The following is a 24,289-nucleotide window of genomic DNA, read 5'->3' as shown; positions in this document are numbered from 1 at the left end:
TCTATCTCTATCTCTATCTCTATCTCTATCTATCTATCTCTATCTCTATCTCTATCTCTATCTATCTCTATCTCTATCTCTATCTCTATCTCTATCTCTATCATCTCTATCTCATCTCCATCTCGAACTCTAATAACTCTAACTCTATTGCTGACTTTCTTTCATTGCCTTTCTCCAGTTGTCCCATAAAACTCCCTTTCCATCAAGTCAGCATGTTCTGACCTACTCCTGTCTTTCCCAGTTGCATCAAAAACTGTCCATTTCCTCTCCTTCACCCACTCGAGCCAAATACCATTAAAAATATTGCAGTTCAAGAGGTTCTTTACCCATTATGCTAAACTTTTGAGCTCTCTTTATGTCAAAGATCGTTTACTATGATGCAGTAAGATTTTAAAGGAAAAGTCATCCCCAGCTTCAAAAGAGAAAAGTAAGAGAGATATGCTTGCAAACATTACAAAATGTTTGAAGAACATAAATAAAATACGATTTTCTCCACTTGACATATAACACACTCATCGCTTCCTTCCAACAGATTAAGTCACTAGTACAGGACCGTTCCTCTGTTTTAACAGAAGAGCCAGGAACAATGCTTTGGATGCTGAAGCTCCTGCCTGCTGTCCTGTGGTGCACACTTTTTCCTATGGGAAAGAACTGTTTGGTTCAGAATGAGGGAGAGAAAAGAAAGGAAACAAAGCAAAACAAACAAAAAAAAATTTAATTCCAGCGCTTCAAACTTGAATATGTTCAACTACGGACCAAGGAACAAGAGAAGATCACCAAAGATGCACTTCTCTATCAGCCTCTAATATACAGATTGTTGTACTCTAATTTACAGGAAAAATAAATAAGTATATATATATATGTGTGTGTGCAACACTGTGATCTCTGTTAAGAAGCTAAAACCTTCTAAAAAGTCTCTCTTTACCGCCAGAATATTTTAAAGCTTTAACCAAAACACATACCAAATGTTTTGCGATAGATAAGCTTCTCAACAAACAATGAAGCAAAGTGTTCACAAAGAGAAACAGCATAAAGTCAATGGAAGGAAAAACCTTTTGTTAGTGATGTGCATTCATCTGACTAGAATTCTACTCTATGAACTCTGGAACCCACTGATTTTTCCAAAGGAAGAGGGCAGAAGACAGTGGGGCCAAAGTATGCACAAGGAAAATATTACAGAAAGGCAAGGGAGAGAGAGCTGATGTGAGCAAAAGAACGTTGTGAGTGTATCAATGAAGATATGTTGTATTTTTTTTTTAAAAGGGAATACAGTCTTCATATGTCATAGAGACTTGAGCTGGAATCCCCAAATTCCTATGACTCCTTATGTGCTCCAAAAATCTGGCCAGCTATTAGATCTTTTCATGTCTATCTTAGGATGGATGCACAGTTCTCTTGGTCCCTACTACAAGCTGAGTGGTGTGTTCAAGCAGGCAGACCATCCTTACCTGTGAAGCGTGCTTGAAATCAAGAAAAGAATAATTTACGGAAAGGCAAACCTAGCAAGTATCTAGGACTGCAGATGACAAGCTGAAAGTGGAAGGGAATCATAAGAAACTCCTATCTGACCTCTGAAAGTGACTAATTCTCTTCCTTGATTTAGTGGTGTCCAGATGACTACCCATACACAGCACCATGAATACCTTCTATCTTGCCTTTCTTACTACCTTTGGTATGAGCTACTTTACAACTCAAATTCCAGATATAAAAGGAATTCCAGTCTCTGGTTGATAATTCTTGCCTTAATTCTTGCCTTCTTTCCTCCCTCTCCCCTCTCCCTTTTTTTTTTTTTTTTCTTTAGTCCTTATTGTCTTTACCCTCAGGATAAATTACAATAAAAATGCAGTGCTTATGGTTCTCCAACTTAATTCTAAGCTGGTAAGAAAATACTCCTTACATTGTATTTTCAATTGCAATAACAACAACAAATCCACAAAACCAGCATTATACAGCCGTTCAGAGAGGATTTTCAAGGGTACACTGGAAAAGGGAAGAAGTTATTTGGGACAGCACAGGTATAGATGTGGGCTTGATCTACAAAAGAATTTAAGCACTTACCTACGTCGAGTTGCTGAATCAGGTGCCTATTCCAAAATAGTAAGTGTCTTTTTTTGCCACTGGAACAGCTTAGATAACTAAAGTTCTTGTTCCATCCTGCAGGGCAGCACAGTACCTTGCTCAAATTATGCCAACTACAAACTAAGTGGTATTCTCTCTCACCTGTGTAGCTGTTCTCAAAGCCTACCTTTGAGAAGCCAAGCCATCATTGTCTCTGTGGGTAGATGAAGGATGAAGATCTTCCCACCTTCCATCTAATACCTAAAAGTTTAGAGCATTCTCACTGAATCTGGAATTTCTGACTTAATTTATCACGCCTACCAAAGGGATCTGAATATGTCTTCTATTGCTCAAAAGAATAACTCTGGGTTAAAAGCCATTCTGGACTGGTCATAAACCTCATTGTTTCAGAGATCCTAGCTGTGCAGTGTTACCCCCTGGTTTGATAAGGATTCTAACTTAGATGTGCTTTTCATACTTCCCTCCATATATGGAACGGGGATCTTTTTCACAGCCTTAGGAAGCTTCCTCTAGGAAGCTGTTACCATGGTGGAAAGGCACCTAAAGGCACACTGTGATGCTTCAGCTGTTTGCTAAATATAGCCTTAAACCAACACCATTCACTTCAACTCAAGTTTTTCCACTGAGATTACTGACAGGAACAGTAGACAGGAATTACACTATCAGCAGGGGGGGACATGAGAAAAGTCCCATTGCTGTGCTATGGACATATTTGCATAAAGCCTTCCACAATGACACATGAGAACAGGCTCCTTAATCCCACGACAGAATCAATTTTATACAGCTGTTAGCCAAAAATAGAGCTGCAAGATTCAAGAAGCCTGGCGAGGCAGCTGATGTATTGTGAGAACTGCTTGCTCCTTTTCTAGAAGAAGGAGGAATACCAAAGCTCTGACAAGAATTGACTCAGCAAATCATGTTATTTCTCCTCAAGAAGAGGTGTTCCATGTGACATAAACCATGAATTTTCTGATAAGTTTCCCTTTGTAGTTTTTGTCTGTTTGCTTGTTTTCATTTTTTGTGCCTTACTTAGCTAGCAAAAAAAAAAAAAAAAAAAAAAAAAAAAAAAGAGAGAAGTTCAGAAATGGGGAGGGTTTTGATTTGATTTCAAATCAACTGGGAAAAATTACATGCAACTGACCTTTTAAAACAATTGTGTTTGCCAAAATGTACAGAATTGATCTTCATAGAAAACCACACAAACTACCTTCAGCAGACTAGAAATCTTCTCAGGTAAACACAATAAAGACATTAGGGCTTTAATTTTGCAAGTCCTATGTCTTAATTTATTTAACTATTCATCATAAAGTCAGCCAGGGATGCATAAGAAAGAAGTGTTCTTACCCAAAAAATTGGTAATGGATACACTGCTACGCTCAGGAACCATAATATCATGGAATGATGCAGGTTTGAAGAGACCTCATCATCTTGCTGAACCTTCTTCTCAGAGTACAAGAAAGAGATTCTTGCACCAGCATTACTAGTGTTAGTAAATTATAACCTTCTACCCACTCCTTTAATGTTGATATTAAGTATTAGGTTGTTTGAATGACTAGGTTGTAGCTAATGACTAGAGAGAACGAAGAAGAGAGCAAGTAGCTTTCAGAAATGACAAAGTAACTGAGAAAAATCTTCAAGAAATAAAGAGCAGAACAAGTACTAAATTCTTACCTTGCTGAGCTCAATATATTTCTTTGCTTCCCCACTTGCACAGGCTGCTGGTGTTTTTTTATTTAGCAAAGCTGCTTTACACCCTCTGATTTTAAGGGAATGATATGGAGAAACAAGTGATCCAGTTTGTGTCAGCTTGGATTGGAACAATTGATTGATAACTACATTTTCACTGGCTGGGAAAAAGAAAGATTAAATTCATGCATGAAGATATAATACAGGATAGACAATTACATGGACTGTATTTGTAAGTTCCAAGGCATGCAGTGAGAAATAGAATTAAACAATTTCACCAACAGTCTAACCCAAAGCATCCTATGATTCTATGCTAAGTAAACTTAAAACAGGTGGACAAACCAATAAACTATTATGTTAGTTATATTAAAATATCTGATATCTAAGAATGTCAGCCATCAGTAGTACTATTTTAAAACATATTAAGATCATGTGCTGAACAAAATAGGGCAGAAAAGGAAACTTTTGAGTCTGTAATCTGTCTAAACTTAATTAATTATGATAATCACCTCTGAATTTTGCTCCATTAAACTCCAAATTTTTCCATCTACTAAAGCAATATGAGATGTGTTCTGCACAATATATACCTGACGTAGCATTTAGAAATTATCAAGGGACTTGACAGAAATACAGACACTGCACCAAAGAAAAAGGAATGAGTAAAACATAATAAAGGAAGGGATGAAAAATAAAAAGGCAAGGTGAAGGACAGGACTGTAGCAAGTTACGCTCATGTTTCTCTACGTTAAGACCACACTTACAAACATTTACAGAAAAAAATTACAATGTCATACATATGTTTGATGCAGTGGTGATAATGAGTATAAAACAAATACACTTCCAGGAGGCATTTTTAGATATAAAAATCTGCATTTTATGACAGATAGGATACTTTGTACTACTTTTAGGCAAATCATCCTTTATGAGATTATGGTCATGAGCTTTTTAAGATGAACAAGAAAATTACATGGTGCTTGTACTGCCACACCAATAAGTGTTAAAAACCTGTTGTGTGGTACGTCCTTAAGCATCCTTAATTTTTTAGGAACTAACAAACTGTTATTATGCTCACACTCATCATGTGAACAAAACAAAGCAAAATAAATAATGGAGAGATGAATGGGATAAGCATCATAAAGAAAGTAATTGAATTCAGCATAGCAGGTAGAAATTCTCAGTTTGTTCTCTATCAGCTGTGTAAAGAAATATTAGTAGATGCCTAAATACAATAGATTTTTTCCCTTTCTCTGTGAAAATCACTATTCCTTATTTAGCAGGAGTAAAAAAAAATATGAGAAAGATAGTAAAGCAGATACTTGAAACAATTTCAGCACAATCACTGGACTCAGTAAGCCTCCATAACTTTATACTTTGAACATAATTAATAGCATTAGGAAAGGCATTAAAATTATTTCCTTCAAATTAAAAAAAATACAACCTATGTCAATAGTCACCCCTGATTTACTGTTCAGACAGGTATGTTACATGTTCTTATTCATATATGCAAATTATATATATTTAAATGTAATATTATTGGCATATTTAAAAATGTTTATTAAGGAAACTAAATTCAATGAAAATCAAGGGAAGCATGCACTTAATGTGTACATCTACACAACTTATGGAACTGACCCTGAAAGAAATTCGTCACTGACAAGCAATAGGTTTTAAGACAAAGAAGTTGCTTAGAAAGTAAGGAAATTAAGTGTCTTACATTTGTACAAATAATCTGACTTCACAATTTTTCCATTAGTAATAATAATTATTATTATTGCTTCTTAATTATATATACACTCACTCTTAGCATATCAGACATTTTATATCTAATCCAGTCCTCTGTTTTTCCCTTTCAACACTATGCTTCACATATAAAATAGCAATGAAAGCGTAAAAGGAGGCTATGTGAGAAAATGAAAGAATGCTCCAATAGTGAGAACTGGAATGTCTCTAAAGCTATAATCAATAGGATTATATTCAAGATCAATTTTTCCACTCCATTCTTCATCCTTAATGTATACTGTTTGCCTTTGAAATACAATTATTTTACTAGGGAGTTTAGCTATTTTAAAAAAAAAATTGCTAAAACCCAATACATTGTAATAGCAGGTCTGGCTGAGAAAAAAAATATGACCTTTGAAAGACCTGTGTTTCTATGGAAAGAAATGTAAGTATACAATAAATTAAGTGGAAGACTGCAGTGGTTGGAGAATAGACAAATAACACCTCAGGGTACAATGACATTTCCTTGAGAATTTTTTTTTTTTTTCTTCAAGGAAAGGGTAAATGGTAAATGTATTTAATGAGCTAATTATGAATCATTAATTAATAAGCTGGGATGCACTATTATTAGGCATGATTATACAATATTCACATGAAAAGCTCTTTAATTCTGTATTTCAATGGACAATTGTGTCTACCCACTGAAAAACATAAGAACACCCACTAGTTCCTGCTTTCATAATTGATGATCAAACAGTGAAGTGCATCCCACTGCAGTCTTTATGGTTTTGGGAGCCTCATTTTTGGGATTTATTTTTGGGATACTTTGGGGATTTATTTTTGCTGAATTTATACGCCAAGATTTCTTTAAGTCATCCTCATCCATCATACTACATACCTACCTTCCTGTTCTTTACCTCACATCGCATAATGAAGATGATTTATGTTCAAGAATTTGAAAAGCTTTCTAAATTTCAAACAATGTGTACATACTTCAGAAAGATGAGGGTGAAATTTTTTTACTAAAAATAAAAAATATATAAATGTCTCTTAGAACTAAAAGGAAAATTAGAGTCAAGTCATAATATCTTGATTTGTAACAACAACCACAAAATCATTTACTTACTTACTTTTCATTACAAATATGAGATTTTGTGAAAGGGAATCTTTATTTTTTTCTATTGCACCAGCAATTTCGTAAGTAACCTATAATAAAATATTGTGACATCATTAGTAATGACCAATGCATGTTTTAAAAATATTACAGCACTAGAAATTATGTTTTTTTCCCACTCAATAATTAAAGGCTGGCACCAAGCAGTGTCTTTATTCCTTTCAGAGCCCCAACAATACCAACCAGAGGACCTCGCTGTTGACCACTGTGTGTCTCTGCAATCACACAGAAATTTCATCAGACTGATTCTGAAACATTTCCACAGGGCAAGACTTTCTGAATTAAAAGGGCAGTGTTGAGCAGAAGACAGTGAACTAAACATCACTTTTCACGTAGAGTGACCAAGTTGCTCCCAGATCCCCTTTTCAACTGCAAAATCTCCACCCTGACCACGACAAAACACTCAGGCTATGTGAGTCCAGCTCATAGTCAAGCAATGTTCCAACCATTTATATGACCTTGGGAGGCAATCTGAGTCTCCAGTTGTTCTCCAAATCCCATTTATCTTTCTAACCACTATGGACATAGGGGGTTTGATCCCCTTAGTTACCCAATGTCATAATTTCAAGAAAAGGCAGTAGGATTGTCACTCCTTCTGGCATCTGACTGCAGATAAACTCTAACAGATGTGGTGGGGATTCTGAGGAGTCAACAAAATGCAAGACTCTAGCTGGAGTTCTTCAGGGTACACCCAAAATAAAGAAATTTAACCAAGTGACTCTTTTAACATAAAGCCCATCCCAGGAGACTCTGTATAAAAAGCAGCACTAGGACCAAAAACCAGTCACTAAGCCATGGGGTTTGGCTTTTTTTTAGTTTTTATGGGGATGGAGGTCAAACAATTAGTTAATTTATGAGCTTTAGATAGAAACAGCTCTGGCTTGAATAGCAGTAGAACCCAAAGGGAATATTTAGGTTAAAAAGGAAGAAAATTATAGATTGTAGTACCTCCAGGATTAAGCAGACACTTAATGGGAACTTCTTAGAACGCAGTTTGGCTTTATTTACCTTGGGACCACGTTTCTATCTAAAGCCATTTTTAAGGTTTTTATTGGATCAATATCCTAAGCCCCTTAGTTATATTTGGGGAAATTTTATCCTTCAGTATTTAATTAAGCTGTAAACATATAATTAAGATTAGTAATAGCAATCAGTACATTAATTTGATTTTCCATTGGGTCATTTGACAATTTTGTAATGTTATCTTACTCATGAAAGAGATAATATCACTTGGCTGTGTCTAATCTCTCACAGTTAGTAATTATCAAATGATGTAATTAAGATGGCATCTGACACAGGAAAGGTATAACAGTAGAATTACATTCTTTGCCATGTCAGATGCAATGTTATATAATTTTCTAATTGCATCTCCTAAGAATATACAACATAGTTAGTAAACTATTAGAATAATTTAAGTATACTATTAAATGCTTTTAGTGTACTTAAAGTAAATGTTCTACCACACTGGTCCATAAAAGATAATTAACAGAACTTATTTGACAAATCCATAATGCCAGTTCCTAATTGACTGTCTTAGGTTTTGACTAAATTAGAAGAGATAGTGTTGGTGGGGAAAGTAGGTAAGTATAGCAGTGGGAGATATTAGATTATGATTAAGTGCCTAGATTGAAACAGGGAAAAGTTTTAGGACTGGTGCTGGTATAATACATCACCAGCTTCTAGGACTATACTCATAAGACATCATTCATATCACATAAAATACATCAAAGTTATCAGGATTCTCTTTCATGAAGAAATTGCTAACCTTCTAACAGGTTTCCCATAGACTTGAAAAATTAATTCACTGTCTAAAGACAAGAAAACTGAGTCAATGAAATGGCACTCTAGGGTTCCATAGTCATTGCCACTCCCACAAAAGAGAAAGAGGCCCTGTTCCAGCTGTCAATTTTGTTAATTTAATCCTGCCCTCATCAGAGATGCCAAACTACACAGCACTTTGCCTAAATCACAAATACTTCCCTCAATTTTCTTCTCTTGGGTTTCTACAGTAAACCTGGCCAATACTCTGCACTCATCAGAACTCAAGCCCAGTGAATAGTTATTTTGAGGAGACAAAACCCAAACAAATGATTTTTTATGATTCATACAGGAAATGTGCATTTGCTTACAGCATAGTTATGGTATTATAAAACATTCTCCTTATTCTCACTACTATTTATTGCATTTGTTTGCTTTATCTTGCTTTACATGATGAACTCTTTGGGGTAGACAGTATGCAAACCTATGTGTTTGCATTAATGAAAGGAAACAACATCTTTAGACACTATCTGAACTAGCTTACCTATTTTTATTGAAAAAGGAAAAACAGTGTGCAGTTCCACACTGCACTTTATTTCATTGAAACAGATTATGGGTGGCCAAGATTAGAAAGTTGTGATGCCAGCAATGTTGGTGCAGAAGCTAGAATGGGACTAGGTTTGTTTTCCTTCCTGATTTAAGTTCAGACAGGAGGAAAGCTTAACCTAAGCACAGCAGTAGTGGGATAGGCCACATGTTCACCTAGCTCTGGGTATTTATGGGAAAACGTTGAGAAATATTTACACGTTGTCTTTCATCAATTCCCCTCTCAGCTTCCAGTGCTCTGCTCACCAGGGAGCTCCTGGCCTGCAACCTGTGTCCCATCTTTGTGTTTAAGAAACTCTTGACTGAAGTTTCCTCCTTGAATCTGCTTCCAGAACTCATAAACTTTTTTGGCATCTATAAGGTTCTGTGGCAAGGAGCTTCAGTAGCTACTAGCTATGCAAAAAAATACTTCATTTTGTTTGTTTTGAACCTGTTTTCTGGTCATTTAAGTTGCCCTAGCTGGTTTTAATAGCATGAAAACTAGAGGATAGAAAGAAGAGTTAAAAACAACAATACCCAGGAAACAGGAGGTTCACACACCAAATGTGCACAGAGCTTTGAGAACTGCATGTTCCCCTTGTCTTCTTACACATTCTTGTCTCTTCACTTCATTAATCACCCTCCTGCCACTCCACTGTAAGTATTCTCTCAGAAATTTATCTTCTGATTTGAAGTAACACCTCTGATAACTTCTGGTTTCAGAAAAGGACTTTATCTAAGTTTATTTGCCATCCCAATATACTTTATCAACAGAGCCAGCCTTACACGTAGTTTTCACCAATTTCTTCACATATTCTGTAATTAGTTTTCATCTCTTGTGAGAGGCCAAAAGCAATAATGGTTAACAGCAGACCCAGCAGGAACCCTAAAGCAAGCTAGAAAAATGCCACCTTGAATGCTAAGGCTGATATGGCTGCATTCACAGTGAAAAGGGGAAAATTTACTGTTTTAATAAAAAAAAAGTAACTAGAAAACTCAGTTTTGCATGTGTCACTAAATTCAGTTAATAAGAGAATAATAAGTTCCTATAGGTAAAAGAGAAATTTTTGACAGCATGTCCAAGATCAACTTCAATGCACAGGGGGTCACTTGAGTTGTTAATTTTCTGCCAGTGGTTAAATGTGAGTGATAGAATTTGAAAGCTTGAATTTACCATTTTTTTTTAAGGATCACTGGGCTTCTCACCCTCCCCAAACAAATCTTGTTAAGCAATGAGTGAAGTAAATAATTTTATATAGACTGTAATATCATATTCTAACACTTTGGTAGAAATTCTAGCATACTGAAACCAAAAGATATTTAGAAACAAAAAGGGAAGGTAAAGTGTTTTATTATTTTATCCTATAAGTGGAAGTAAAAAATCAAGTCTACTTAAAGAAAGAAAAAGAGAGAAAAAGGAAGAAAAAATACAACTATCTTGTCTGCTTAAAAAAGAGCACTTTTGTCAAGCAACCTTGGTAGTCTTTGGCATAGCTTAAACTAGACTGATTTGATTGTTATGTCTGGGGATTCAGCCTGAGGAAAAAAATAGAGAAAATGAAAGTATCCTTATTGATTAATCCATCTTTTTTTGTCTTTTGATTTAGAGGTTCAGATTCAGAATTAGCCTGGGATATATAAAGCATTTCAGAGAAGTCTGGCTTGGCGAAGGTGAATTGGCAGCTAAGAGGTATTTTTGAAATGCATGTAGCTGAAAAATGAACAGACCTTGATCTGCACTTTAAAGGACACCATATGTACTGGTATATAGAGCAAAAGAGGTGGTCTTTAGAACTGATCAGTTTAGTACTGTACTATAAGTCAAAACAGTGGGATGGCTGCAACAGGAGGCTTAACTGACTTGTAAATTCAAGTATATATTTAAAATTCCAGTATAAAAGCAGAAAGTGGACATTATGGTGACATCCTTTATATTACATGAATGATGAGCAAATAGATCATCATCTTGAAAACCACTGTGTTAAATATACTCTTAGGTAAAGCTGTGTGTCCTGGTATTGTGCTAAGACAATGTATTTCTGATTTGCTTATTGATATGTTAAGTCTCCCATAAAATTAAAACAGAAGAAAGAAAAAAAAGAAAACAAAACAACTGAAACAACTTTGAGTCATGGAGCAAGTTGAGTGATGGAACGCTGTTATTAAAAAATCATGACTATCAGTAAGGCTGAAAGTTCAGAAATATAATTCATGCCAAGCTCTTCACTACATGAGAGCCCACTATGTAAGATACTAGTGCTATCAGCAGAAGTACCTAAAAAATCAGTATTAAACACCCTTAGTATAGTTTCACCTGTGGCTCAGATGCATTGATCAGCTGCATCCAGAAAACATTTTGCTTCCTCAAGGCAAGCTTGGAGTGTGCAGCATGGAATCTCCGTGCCTCCCATCCCAGGGTGCTGCCAGGCAGCTCAGCCTCTGGGAGAAGCAGCTGAGGACACCCACATTCATGTGAAGCATCAAGAAACAAAGCAATGCTTCAGATGCAGAGATTTTTTCCAGAAGAGATCAGATTGACAGTGTTCAGGGAAATTTGTTAAAACAACCTCCAGATAAAGCTTCCACTAGGATTATTATTTTTTTTTTTTTTGTCATACAAAACCTAAATCATTCCTTTCTACCTTCTGCCTGAAAAGAACAGATAAGCTTTTTGTCTTACAGCACTCAGATACCAAGAGATTAAATAGCTCTTAGAAGAGACTCGTAATGTGTCAAAGCATTGTAGGATTCTGTTCAGCTGCAAAATTAAAACTGGGAGATAAAGTAAAATACTTGATATGATCAAGTACTGATGTTCACAGTGGCCTTTGCTGAACACGTGTTCATATAATTAACAACTGTATCATATCACTCATGCAGAAAAACAGATTCAGTGTTGTGCAGGCATAGTATTAAAATTGAAGAGATATGAATAAAAAGTTGATTTCTTTCTTCAAAAGGATAATTCTGTCACATTTGTGTAATATACTATTCTTTCAGCTTCCACAGAAAAAATGCATCCCTGTGTTGATTTCTTCTATCAAAGTAGAAAGCCTATTGGTACATGTTGTTTTCCTCTTTTATTCCTCCTTCTTTATTCCAAAACAGTAAAAAGAAAGTAAGAAAAAAAAAAAAATCATCACACTTACAGATTTTCTTAAAGCATTGGTTTTCAAGTATTTATTCCAAATGCTTTAGGGTTTTTTCCCTTACACATTGCTCTGAGGTTTTCCCTCCCATGTGCCTTCTTAGTCTCACTTTGACCTCATGTTTTCTATCAGATGTAATCCTCCAATAACATAAAGCTTAGAGACAGTGGTTATGTTGACAAATGGCTGTCTGTCAGTCTCTAAATGCACAGAAGTCTCTTTAGCAAGGCAGTATTTTTAATAGCTGCCCGTTCCAGTATAACTGAACTCCTGAGTTGCTAAAATAATTATTTTAAGTGTCTGAGTAAAGATAGGAACCCAGTTCTTTGTGGACTTGGAGCTAGATACAGAAACTATTGAGGAAAAGGAGCCAAAATTACAAGTCTGTATGCGACTCATATAAAGGTCAGCAAAGAATACTAGCTTTTTAAAATTTATTAATCTTTCAATTTTATTTTTTATTTTAGATGACTTGCAATATGAGCTGTTTCACACTGGCTGTGTGCTGTGCTGCAGGTAGAACTCCTGTTATCTGGAGGAATCAGGCTGCCTGCCTTCCCCATCTGTTTAACACAGAGCCTGAACTCAGTGATTTCCTCCACAAACACCAGCCTAGACACATCACTGGAATATAAATGATTAAGCCTAGAAGGGAAAAAAATTCCATGTTCAATTACCTGTCACATTTTACTGGTAATTCTTTTTCTACCCTCTAGGTTTGATTCATCTTTCAGTTATATTCATGTAAATAATGAGTAGTTTTACCAAATTAAAGGAGTTACAATGAGTGAAAAAATGGGGTGAAAATGAAATCAGGCTTTCTTGTTTTAAATTTTGGGATCTCTCAAGGTAACAACACTGAAATATTGCTTTATACTTCACTTTCTTTAGACTCATTTAATTGATATCAGACTACAAAAATGGCTCTCAAAGCCTGCCAAACCGTACCATCACTTTATATATATGAAACTCTTACTTTTGAGTGCAAATAAAACCTGGTAGATTTAAAATCCTGGTCCTTTAATGATTTTCATAAAACATAAATCGCAAATTATTTCTACAAAAATTTCCTAAATGTAGTAAGTAACAGCACAATCTAAAGATTAGCATCAGCAGTTTTAAAATGCCAGTTTCTTTTATTCAATTTATCAGCTTATGAAGACATACTAGTCTGGTAATAAACTCAATATGTATACTTATTTACTAAAGTGATGTTATAATCAGATTTTATGAAAATACATATCATAAATCACTGGAAATGTCAGTCTATGATAGCTATATAACAAGTCTATGAGGTAACAGAACTGCAAGTGCCTTTAAGGATTTTGCTCAGTCAGTGTTAAATTAAGGAGTGTTAAGCACTTGCAGACAAACTTTTCTGTTTTGGCAGGGACAAACATTTTACTGACATAAAGATGCAAAAAATAACCTGACTGTCTGGAATATTTCCTTGGCCACTGTAAATCAGAGGATCTCCATCGACTTCAGAAGTATGTGGAAATTTACGTTACTGGAGAGCTGTGTATTTGTTCATATGGTTGGATTAAATGTCACTATTAATGTTACTATTATTAGGAGAAGGTCAAATCAAGTGTCTGTGTTACAAAAAAAATCTAAACAATCACACAAGGATAAAACACATCTGAGTGAAAAGTGTAGCATTTACCAATCACAGTTAAACTTCCATGACTGGGCATCTTAAACTCTGTTCTTAAAAAAATGTTCTTACTAAGTGCTTCTTCAGAGAATAAGACAAACATTTTTTTCATTTTGAAGAAATGTTCTTATTTTTCTGGTTGTGATTTTAATGCAGCTGCCTTGCTGCAGCTGTCATGTCAGAATGTTGGTGTGTGGAACCTTTTAATTTCATTGTGATAAATTTGTATAATCACAGCAGAACTCCATGAAAAAAATATTTACCTAACAAATACAAAACAGACTTATAAACTAATTTAGAAAACTGGAGTCCACAGTAAGTCCTTAACTCAATCACATTAAGTGACAGTAAGTTCTAAAAAATCTTCACTATGCAGTTACCTAACCACTGTGTGCCCTCATGCCCACTAAAAAGTCCCAATCAGGAAGTTATCCAAAACACTTAACTCCAGCAAATAATTTAAATCAGAGTAGAAGGCTTTAGGATGACAGAAAAGCCTCCCAGGAGTTATTTGAAGTATACAGATTAGGAATTCAAGCACTGCCCAAATAGTCTTAATCCTTTCCATAATGACCACATTTCTGTTGTTGAGCAGGAACAAATTTGTCTGCATCAGAACACTTCTCAACACTTCCATTGACTCCATTTCCAAATGAGGAGCCACAAAATAGCCCTTTCCTCATTGTATTACTGTAAAGGACCCTAATCTGGATAAAGAAGCCTAAGCATGCACATTCCAGCCTCTCATCTGTTCTGGAGAACTCAGGGCACACAATGTTACTTTGAGATATGACAGAACCAACAAGTCCTTTTTTGGTGATCTGGAGAAAAGTCTTAAGAGTACCCCCTACCAATAAGTTGACTGACTGGGTGCTCATCAGCATAAATCTGTTCCAGCTAAAATATTCACCACAGCAGAAAGTGCATTAATCAAGACATTTTAGAAGCATGGATTAAGAGTTATTTTTCTGCTGTTCTTACCCTAGCAAGTACATACAACTTCCTTCTGAATCTAACCTGATTTTTTCTAGCAGACTATCAGACAACAAGCAGCAGCAAAGCTATTACATTTATTTTAGACTTGTAATATGCATTCTAATTAAAAAAAATCACAGCTGCCCAACTTCTTTCTCATTGGATTAATCTCTTCTGTCTGTTGCTTAGGGAAAGAGAAGGGTGTTGAGGTGTCAGTTATCTGGTTACATTGAAGGACTTGAGGTTTCCCCACGTCTTCAGTGGAAGATTCTGAAAGGATTAGGTTTGTATCACACACTACCACTAAATCCTGAAAAAGCCAGGTTCTGCCTGAAAGCAAAAATATACTGAGATCTCAGGTTTAAAGTGACCTGCTTTGTAAAGACACCAACTAACACCACTCACAGTCACAACTAACACAGTGGATTTGATCCTGATGCGGTGGTTCTGAGGCACAGTAACTAAACAGCTTCTAAATATCCTGTGAAAAAAAGCTTTAATTGGACTCTCTCAGAGGATGGGCAGCTCCTGGGATCATCTGCACAAGACTTAGGAAGTGTGGAAGGATACAGAACAAGTTGCTCAGTGTAGGCTGATCCCTGCAGCTTTCAGTCTAGATTCTTGCCTGATGTCAGGGGAAATTTTTGCAAAGTAGTAACTAAAGAGCCCCCGTTGTATTGTGCCCATACAATCTACATTCATTAGTGCATTTCAAACACCATGCTTTGAGCAGAGAGAAGTGGCAGCATGTCAGATTAATCACAGAGGGGCCAATGTGTCAGATTATCTAAGGAAAATTATTATCCCTTTAAAAACATACCTACTTTGCTTGCTTCTGGCTGCAGGTGGTTGTGGAGACAATGTGAAAATGAGGGAGTATTGGAAAGAAAAGGGTAAGAGGTCTATTTAACAGAACTGATTATGCTTTTCCCATGAACTCTGCAGGAAGGAAAATGCAAAACATTCATGCTGGTTTACAGCCATATTTAGAGACACTTAGCAAATCCCAGAAGAAAAGGAAAAAAAAGAAAAAAAAATTATATATTTGATGCTGTTTGCTAATAAAAATTTTTTGTTTTGTTTTTTGTTTTGTTTTTTAACACCATAAATGCTGGTATACAAGGTATCTACATATATGTCAGAGGATCTACAGGATCTGCACTGTTTTGGAACAACATCTGAAAGCAAAGTGACAGGTAACTAAAATGGCATTAAACTTTTATGCTGAGGTATCTGAATCACCCCTTCTTCATGAAGTGCTCACAATGAAGGTACAACTCAGAACCTAGAATTAGGTAGCTTGAATATTGCACAGTATGATGCAAACTAAAGATTTTATGCACTACGTATTGCGTATGTACGTTGATTTTCTCTGAAAATTATTCACTAGAAAGTGAATTGTTATTTATAGCCAGGAGTTGGAGAAGTCATGCAGAATTTTTTCATTAACTGTTTAATCAGTCATTCAAACAACTTACCCGCCCAGCATAATGCATAACAGTGAAGGTGGAGCCCTGATCCTTCGGGGCAAGGTTACCATTTCCATCTTTTGTGGAGGAATATACTGTATTTGTGTCTAATACATCCAGGTAAGATTGAATGCGTTTAGACAGACTCTGTTCCACTGACCAAATAGACTGACTTTCTTCATCCAGCATTGACAAAAAGCCTGATGGTTTCTGAAATCAAAAATAGTTATTTTTTTTCTCATTTTATACAGGAGCAACAGAATTTCAGTTGTTCATTGTAGAGCAACACAGCTTGTAATTTAGTAAACAGAAACATGTATCACCTCAAAGAAAAAATAAAAATGGTTAAAATATTCTGGTAAACCTCCAAGGCTATACACATCGAACAGTTCTGCAAGAAACATAAAAAATAATAATTCAGTTGCCAAAAGTGGTTGATGATCTTTTAGGCTACTTCCTTCTTAGAAGTTATACTCCAGAAACTAGTTCTAGGCATAAAAGAAACTGTCAGGCTTACAGAGACTTTTCAGTCCTACAGCTACATTTAGGATGTGGCATGATATAAGACACTGCACATGAATCATAACAGGCAAGGAGTTTCTGTAATATCTTCCTCGAGCCTGGACTGTTACAAATCTCTGTTGGCCCTCCCTGTGTGAGGGCAGTTATGACACTTCTCTCTGTGGTGTCTTTGGACCCATAATCTTCTCTACACTTTCGTAAATCAGAAAATGCAGGCAAAGGTTTGTATGAGTGTAGCATGCAGAGGCTGTGTATAAATATACATGGCATAAAATGAATGGGAAAACTACCTGAAAGAAAAAATCCAAGGCTGCAGTATGGTTACCAGGAGAATACACCGTTTCCATGGTAACACCCTCTTGTACACATTCTGCTTGCTCTTGTAGGAAAAGCACTTCATTGATGTATTGGTGTATCTTCTCATTGGTCATGTTGACACACAGCTATTGTAAAACCAAGAAAAAATGAGCATTAGAGGTTTATTGCATAATTCATTGATGCAGATTTTACTCCACGCCTAATATTGAACTTGATGAGATGTCAATCCACAACATGCTATCTCTCAGTAGACCATAGGTTAGCAAGACCCTCAGGGAATTTACATTTTAACAGCTATTAGTACTCAACTGAGAATAAAGAGTTTTCTGCCTGCACAGGAATTCAGTGTGAATTCCACATAAGACAAATATAATGCACGTTTACACTAATTCCATTGGTTGAAGTAACTCCACCTATAAATTGCTACACAATATTTTTCAGTTTATATTCAGGAAGAATATATTGCACAGATGCAATGTGCTTTTAGAAAAAAAAAAACAAACCAAAACCAATAACAAACACTCCCCCCCCCAAAAAAAACCCACAAACCAAACCAAAACAACAAACAAACAAACGAAAAAAAACCAACTTGTTTGGTTAAGATCCCGACTGTGCAGTGAGTTCAACGAAAGACATTCAAACTCTGTGTCATCATATAATGTCATTTAAGTCTAAAACTGTCTCTGAAGAACTCATTGCATTTTACCTAAATATATGTTATAAGACATGTAGGGACATTTAACTCAATGCTTCTCTCAATTTTATTGATATTATAAGGAAAGGTTGGCAAGAAAATGGTCTTCAATAGAAAAGTCTAAAGTCTGGACAGATGAACATGGGAAAGAAACACGAAGGAGTTGGGGAGCAGATATGAAGAGTCAGAGATCTGTGCATGCCTGCAGGGCTGATGTTTTCTCCAAGTTATAGAAGAATCATAGAATCATAGAATCATAGAATCATAGAATCATAGAATCATAGAATCATAGAATCATAGAATTGGTTGGGTTGGAAGAGACCTCAGAGATCATCAAGTCCAACCCTTGATCCACTACCGCTGCAGTTACCAGACCATGGCACTGAGTGCCACATCCAGTCTCCTTTTAAATATCTCCAGGGATGGAGAATCCACCACTTCCCTGGGCAGCCCATTCCAATGTCTGATCACCCTCTCAGTAAAGGAATTCTTTCTAATGTCCAACCTAAACCTCCCCCAGCACAACTTGAGACCATGCCCTCTTACCTTGCTGACAAGAAGCAGTGAGAAAAAGTGCTATGCTGGATCTTGTTCTCATCAACAGGATGGAATGGTGGACAATGGGAAACTTAAGGGCAGCCATGGCTCTCGTGACCATGAGCTGGTTAAATTCAGGATCCTTAGGGCAACAAGGAGGGTGTGAAGCAAGCTCACTACCCTGGACTTCAGGAGAGCAGACTTCAGCCTTTTCAGGGATCTTTGTGGTAGGATCCCATGGGATTAAACTATAGAGCGGAAAGGAGCCTGAGAAAGCTGATAAAGATTCAAGGATCACCCCCTCCAAGGCCAGGAGCAATGTGTCCTAACAAAAAGGAAGGCAGGTAAGAATTCCAGGAGGCCTGCGTTGATGAACAAGGAACTCCTGGACACACTTAGATGTAAAAAGAAGGGTGGAAGATGTCGACAAAGGGTGGAAAAAAGGACAAGTATCCTGGGAGGAGTGCAAAGAAGTTGTCTGAGAAGCCAGGGATCATATAGATCTTTAAGGTCTTGTTGGACAAAACCACCCGATGATTCTATAAACTAATATAAAAGCCTCTCAAATATTTTCTTTGATTGCCTTATGAGAGGTAGTACCACTTTTGCCAAATAAATAGTTTAATAGCAATCTGATTTTCAACTAAGAATGAGTGGGAGTTGTATCAGCTTTTTTGCGGACTTTCTCTACTCTATTCAAAGTTAAACATCTGCAAAAAAATATAAATATTTAAAAATTTTGTGGAACACTTTTTACTACTGGTTTATTTATATTAAAAAGGAAATTTTAGTGAAAAATTCTAAAATTTCCTCTAATGTTACTATCACTAAGAAATTAAGAAAACAGAAACTCTGAAAGAGTGGAAAAACCCTTTCTATGACGAGTTACACAAGGAATCCTTGCCTGAAGTCTCTTTTCAGACTAAACTGGTCACATCTTTTTTTGGCCATAAAATATATCTTCCACGAATAACATGTGTAAAAGCAATTCCACCAGCAAGTCATATTAAAAAAATATAAAATATTTAGATCAGGCCTAAAAATACACAGCTTAACATCCAGATGAAGGAAAAGAACCCAAGTAATGTGTAATATTGCATGAATTTTTCATTAACACCTCATGGTAGTATTGTCAACTTGCACTTTCTAGGCAATGAAATAGACCAGTGTAAAAAATCATAAGAAGAAATAAAGCAAAACCCCATTTTATTACCAAATGTCTGTTATTAACTGTTTTTAACAATAAATGACAGCAGACAAAAGACAGCCTCAACTATTTTTTAAGAGTGCAATTTCTAAAGATTCAGGCTGTTATTTTTTAACACTATTTACTTATTTTATGGAAAAAGACAGCTTTTTTTAATTTTGTGGCAGGCAAAATACACTTTACTGATCACTTTTTGAATTCCAGTTCTAATTACAAAGGCTCTTCAAAAATTTCTTAACATTATTTTAGAAGGCAACCATTACCTTACAAGCTTATTCCTCTCAGGATATGTAAAACCTTAAAATGATGCATACTGTTGTATATCTTTACTGGAGAAGGAGTTATTTAGAGAACCATGTTGTTTAACTTTCAGAGGTGATATTTGTCATAAGAAAAGTTGGCAAAACCACTATAAATTCAAGTTTATATTATATGCCTATCTCCTAAAATACATCAAAACAATTAATGACTTTGCAGCAAAATTATTAAACTACAGAATTAAAGCTAAAGGAAAAGGCTTCATATCTTAAAAATATCTGAAAAATAGCATTGGTTTTAACTGCCAAAAGTAAAAAGCATAAAGTTTTGTTAAACTATTCATATATAACACAAACTGGGCTGGTAAGAAGAAAAATGAAAGACATTTATAAATTCTACTGATCGGAATATTATGGCAAACACTGGTGTGTTTTTTTTGCCAAATAAATAGTTTAATAGCAATCTGATTCTTTTTTTTTTTTAATTTTATTTTGCCATAATGACAGTGAGGTTCTTCACACTAGACCAAAAAGAAAGCTCAAGAACTTATGTAAACTGTGAGCTGCTCCAAAGCTGCTCTCCCTGGGAGTGGTTGTGAGGAACCGACCCAGGAGACCAGCCAGGGACTGCTGAAAAGCAGGATATTCTGATAATATCTTTCTGCATTTTGAAGCCTGACAGGGCAAGGTAATAAAATGAATGTTTCTAAATTAAAAGCCTGACACAGGCTGACATAATTATTAATTAAAGAAGCTGAAATGTAAAAATCAGATTAAAATGAACTAAACTATCTTTGCTAACCCAACTTATTTTGTTACATGTCATATAGAGTATTATATTAAACAATGACATTTTTTGGGCCAAAGATACAGAAAGAGCAGAAGACTACATTTTTAAAAATATGTATTTTATTGCATTCACTAAAACTAGATGGAAACACAGTAGAAATAAAAGAAAGCAATTAAATTTTTACGGAAAACAAAAGTTGTGGGAATACTTTTTAGCACTGTACATTCGTTTTATCTTGCAGAATTACTCAACATTATATATGACACTTTTGTAATGAAACATTGTTAAACTGTTCTTTACATGGCTCTTCTTGGCTCCACTGTATGCTTCTTCTGTAAAAAATCTGACTCTATCTGTCTTCCTCTCCAATCCTAACTCACCATGATGTCTCAGTGAAAACAAACGTCATCTGTCCTAAGTCTTCATTAAAAATTACTTCTAGAATATTATTAGAAGAAAAAAAGTATTTTGTTCAAGTATTTAAACAGAGAACTCACAGTGTCAGCCAAATTGTAGCAGCTGGAAAAAGAATGAAGTGGCATTTGGTAAAAGCAGTAAATACTCATCACATTTAACAGTGTGATGAGCATTTGACCTGTTAGTACTATTAAGTATGCTCCATATTCAAATTCAGGTAGCAGATCAAAACTGTATTGTACTCCAAAGATAGAAAGGCACCTATGACTAAAAAATTGAGATCTCAAGGGATGTGTACCAGAACATGGAGTAAAGCTTTCAGTTCTCATATAAACACATCTACAAAGTCAAACACATCTATAAGTCAAAATGATGAAGCTACAATGCCAAGTTTAATTTGCAAGGTTGTGTTGTAGCATTTCTAAAAAAAACATGTAATTCTAAGGCAGTGGAAGGCAGAATCATCTTCTATTTTTGAGGCTGGACTGAGAAAATAGTTTCAAACCTAAGACTGACAACCACTAACACTTATTTCCCAGAAGTATCCCTCTTGTACCTATTACCCACACATTTCCACATATGTATTTATTTATTTATTAATGTAGAGATTTCAATACTAAGTAGAATAATCCCCACATGAACTTGAAAATATAGTTATTAAACAAACAAGCAAACAAACATGGTAACAACAGACTTTCCCTGAAAGAATTTGGAATTCAAGATATTGAAATAGTTCCAAGTTATTTTTTTACTCATACTGATGACCATTCAACAATCAAGCACAAATTGAATCTATCGGGAATACCAGCATCAACGATTTTATTTCTGCCCACAAAGCCTTTATCATAAAAGAATAAAGAAAAAAGATAAATATTTTAATGTCAGGTACATGATAAGCCAACCTTAAAACTAGTAGCACTGGTCCCTGACTGGAACACTGAAAAAAATGTGTTCAGAGTGGAATAAAGACCAAAGAGACTGGGAGGGGGTAGGAGTACACTAAGACAAAAGAAATACAGACTGTAAGATCCACAGGAACTGGGTCAAGCAACAAATTAAAACACAGCATAATCAGGCCCCTGAAGGCAGAGAATAGGCCATTAAAGCTACAGTCAGCAGCATTTAAGTCATAGAATTATATCATAAAATCATAGAATAGCCAGAGTTGGGAGGGACCTTAAAGTTCATGTAGCTCCAACCCCCTGCATGGGATACCCCCACTAGACCAGGTTGCTCAGAGCCCCATCCAACCTGGCCTGGAACACTTCCAAATTGTTTCCTCATGGGAAAGAATTTCTTCCTAATGTCTAGGCTAAATCTCCCCTCTTCAAATTTGAAACCATTGCCCCTTGTCCTCTTGCTACACACCCATGTAAAAAGCCCTATCCCAGCTTTTTTTGTAGGCCCTCTTTAGATACTGGAAAGTCACTATAAGGTCATTTTGGAGCCTTCTCTAGGCTGAAAAAAAACAACTGCTTCAGCCTGTCTTCATAGGGGAGGTGCTCCTACCCTCTGATCATTTTAGTGGCTCTCCTCTGGACATGTTCAAAGAGCTCAAGGCTCAGTGTCCACCAGCAGCCATCTATTCCTTAGGCTAGTACAGAGGCAAGCAGGACCATCTGTCTACCCCCTGGACTGGCAGTATCAAAGTTGGCTGATTTCTTCTGCATAAAATAAAATATTGGAATGTTTCTTCAGACTATCAGAATGCAGATAATAATTTGTGTAACCTCCCATCTGCTATCCCAGGGAGTACAGTGACTGCAGAAACATTATGTAGCTTAAATCTATTAATCTGACTACAAAATAGGCAACATGAACTTACATTTGGATAGCTAGAAGAGGTCTCATGGCTGAGGCAATGAGCTATAACAAAAAATATTTTTATGTCTGTTTTGTCTAGGAAAGCTCACATGAAAAATTAAACAGTCTCAGCAGGGTTAACCAAAGGGATAACAAGCTGAGAAGTCAAAACCTCTCAAATCTAGTCATAAAAATAGGTGAAAATTTCTGTGAAAATGGCTGGGATGTACAAGCTTTTTTGCTTCACCATAGTGACTGTGAAGTCCTGAGTGGGGCAGGGAATGTTCTGCCCTCTGGGAGCCAGCCGGCTCCTGTCACAGAAGTGCTGCAGGGAGCTGCCAGGGGAGCTGTGCCTCTCCCAGAGCTCCACTGCACCTCACAGATAATGCAGACATTATTTAATGGGTATAGAGCTGAAGGAGTGAAGAGACACTTGACTGTTCCTGTGACCTGCAGTCCTAATTCAGATAAATCACTTCTATTTCCCATGTAAAGGAGGATACATTCATATGCTTTTCTCTGCAAAACTTAAGAGGTCTACAGAGACAAAATACCAAGCAAGAGCTAAACATGTTATCAGCAAGAGGTAAATATTTCTTCAGTTTACTGCTTCAATTAGACATCAGAGAGAAAAGACTACTGGAGACCATTTTATTTAGCTGCAGTTTTGCTCTTTACGATGTTTCCACTACAACAGACATCCTTTCTGTAGAAAGTCCTGGCTTTCTGCAGGGGTAAGAAAAGCCCCTCTTGTTACTCTAGGGTTTTATTCTTCTGCTAAAATGCAGTTTTCTTAGAAACAATATGCGGAAAATAGTACAGGCAACTTCATTAAGCTTCTCTGCTGTTTGCTGCTTGTGGTCTTTCAGTTTGTGTTGCATGCTCTTGTGGTCAAAGAATATATTAGGGTAAAGGTATAAAGAAGATAACAGCATTCCTTGAATGCACTCTTTGGAGTTGAGCTGTGAAGGAACCTTGAGTATGATCTAACCTAGTTCTAAACTCTACCAGAAGAGAAACAGACATTTTCTGCTTTTACAGTGAAGATTAAAACGTAAAGAAATACAGTCCCTCTCAAACAAGGAAACCTAAGAAAATATCTGAAATTAACACTGAAAAATGACACAGCCATTTTTTCATATTTCCTGAAATGAAATTAAAGGCCATTTCTGTATAGAATAGGACAGAGAAATGTGTGTTCACTGACTATATGGCAGGGTGGCTGTATACAAAGGTGTTCTGGCACAGCAGGTATGCAGCCTCTCTAGGAAAATGCTGTTCCCAGGCTAATGATCACTGCTAACAAGTGAGTGTAAATAGTAATTGGGGTGAGCTAGAAGTACTGCTGTAGTAATTTACTATTGCTCAGTTGATGAACAGTAACTCGCTGAGCCCTGGTAATTCAGAGGCTTTCAGTCTTTATTGATCAATAACTCTCAGACTGTGGCTTCTAAAAACACTGCTCCCTAACTTTTGGTTTTTAAATTTCACAC

General features: G+C 36.1%; 1 protein-coding gene across 2 annotated transcripts in view; it reads right to left on the bottom strand.

Annotated features, from left to right (window-relative positions):
* Positions 1-24,289, bottom strand: part of MYO16 (myosin XVI) — a 368,492-nt gene that overhangs the window by 81,987 nt on the left and 262,216 nt on the right. For both annotated transcript variants that reach the window (XM_071743005.1, XM_071742997.1), the window contains exons 22-25: positions 17,064-17,216; positions 16,261-16,461; positions 6,615-6,690; positions 3,751-3,926 (exon numbers count right to left, since the gene is read on the bottom strand). In XM_071743005.1, the coding sequence (XP_071599106.1) occupies positions 3,751-3,926; positions 6,615-6,690; positions 16,261-16,461; positions 17,064-17,216 (606 nt within the window). The remainder of the gene's footprint in view (positions 1-3,750; positions 3,927-6,614; positions 6,691-16,260; positions 16,462-17,063; positions 17,217-24,289) is intronic.

The sequence above is a fragment of the Heliangelus exortis genome, chromosome 1 (assembly GCF_036169615.1).
Source record: "Heliangelus exortis chromosome 1, bHelExo1.hap1, whole genome shotgun sequence".
In the NCBI taxonomy this organism is placed as follows: Eukaryota; Metazoa; Chordata; class Aves; order Apodiformes; family Trochilidae; genus Heliangelus; species Heliangelus exortis.
This window is presented reverse-complemented; position numbering and strand designations above follow the sequence as displayed.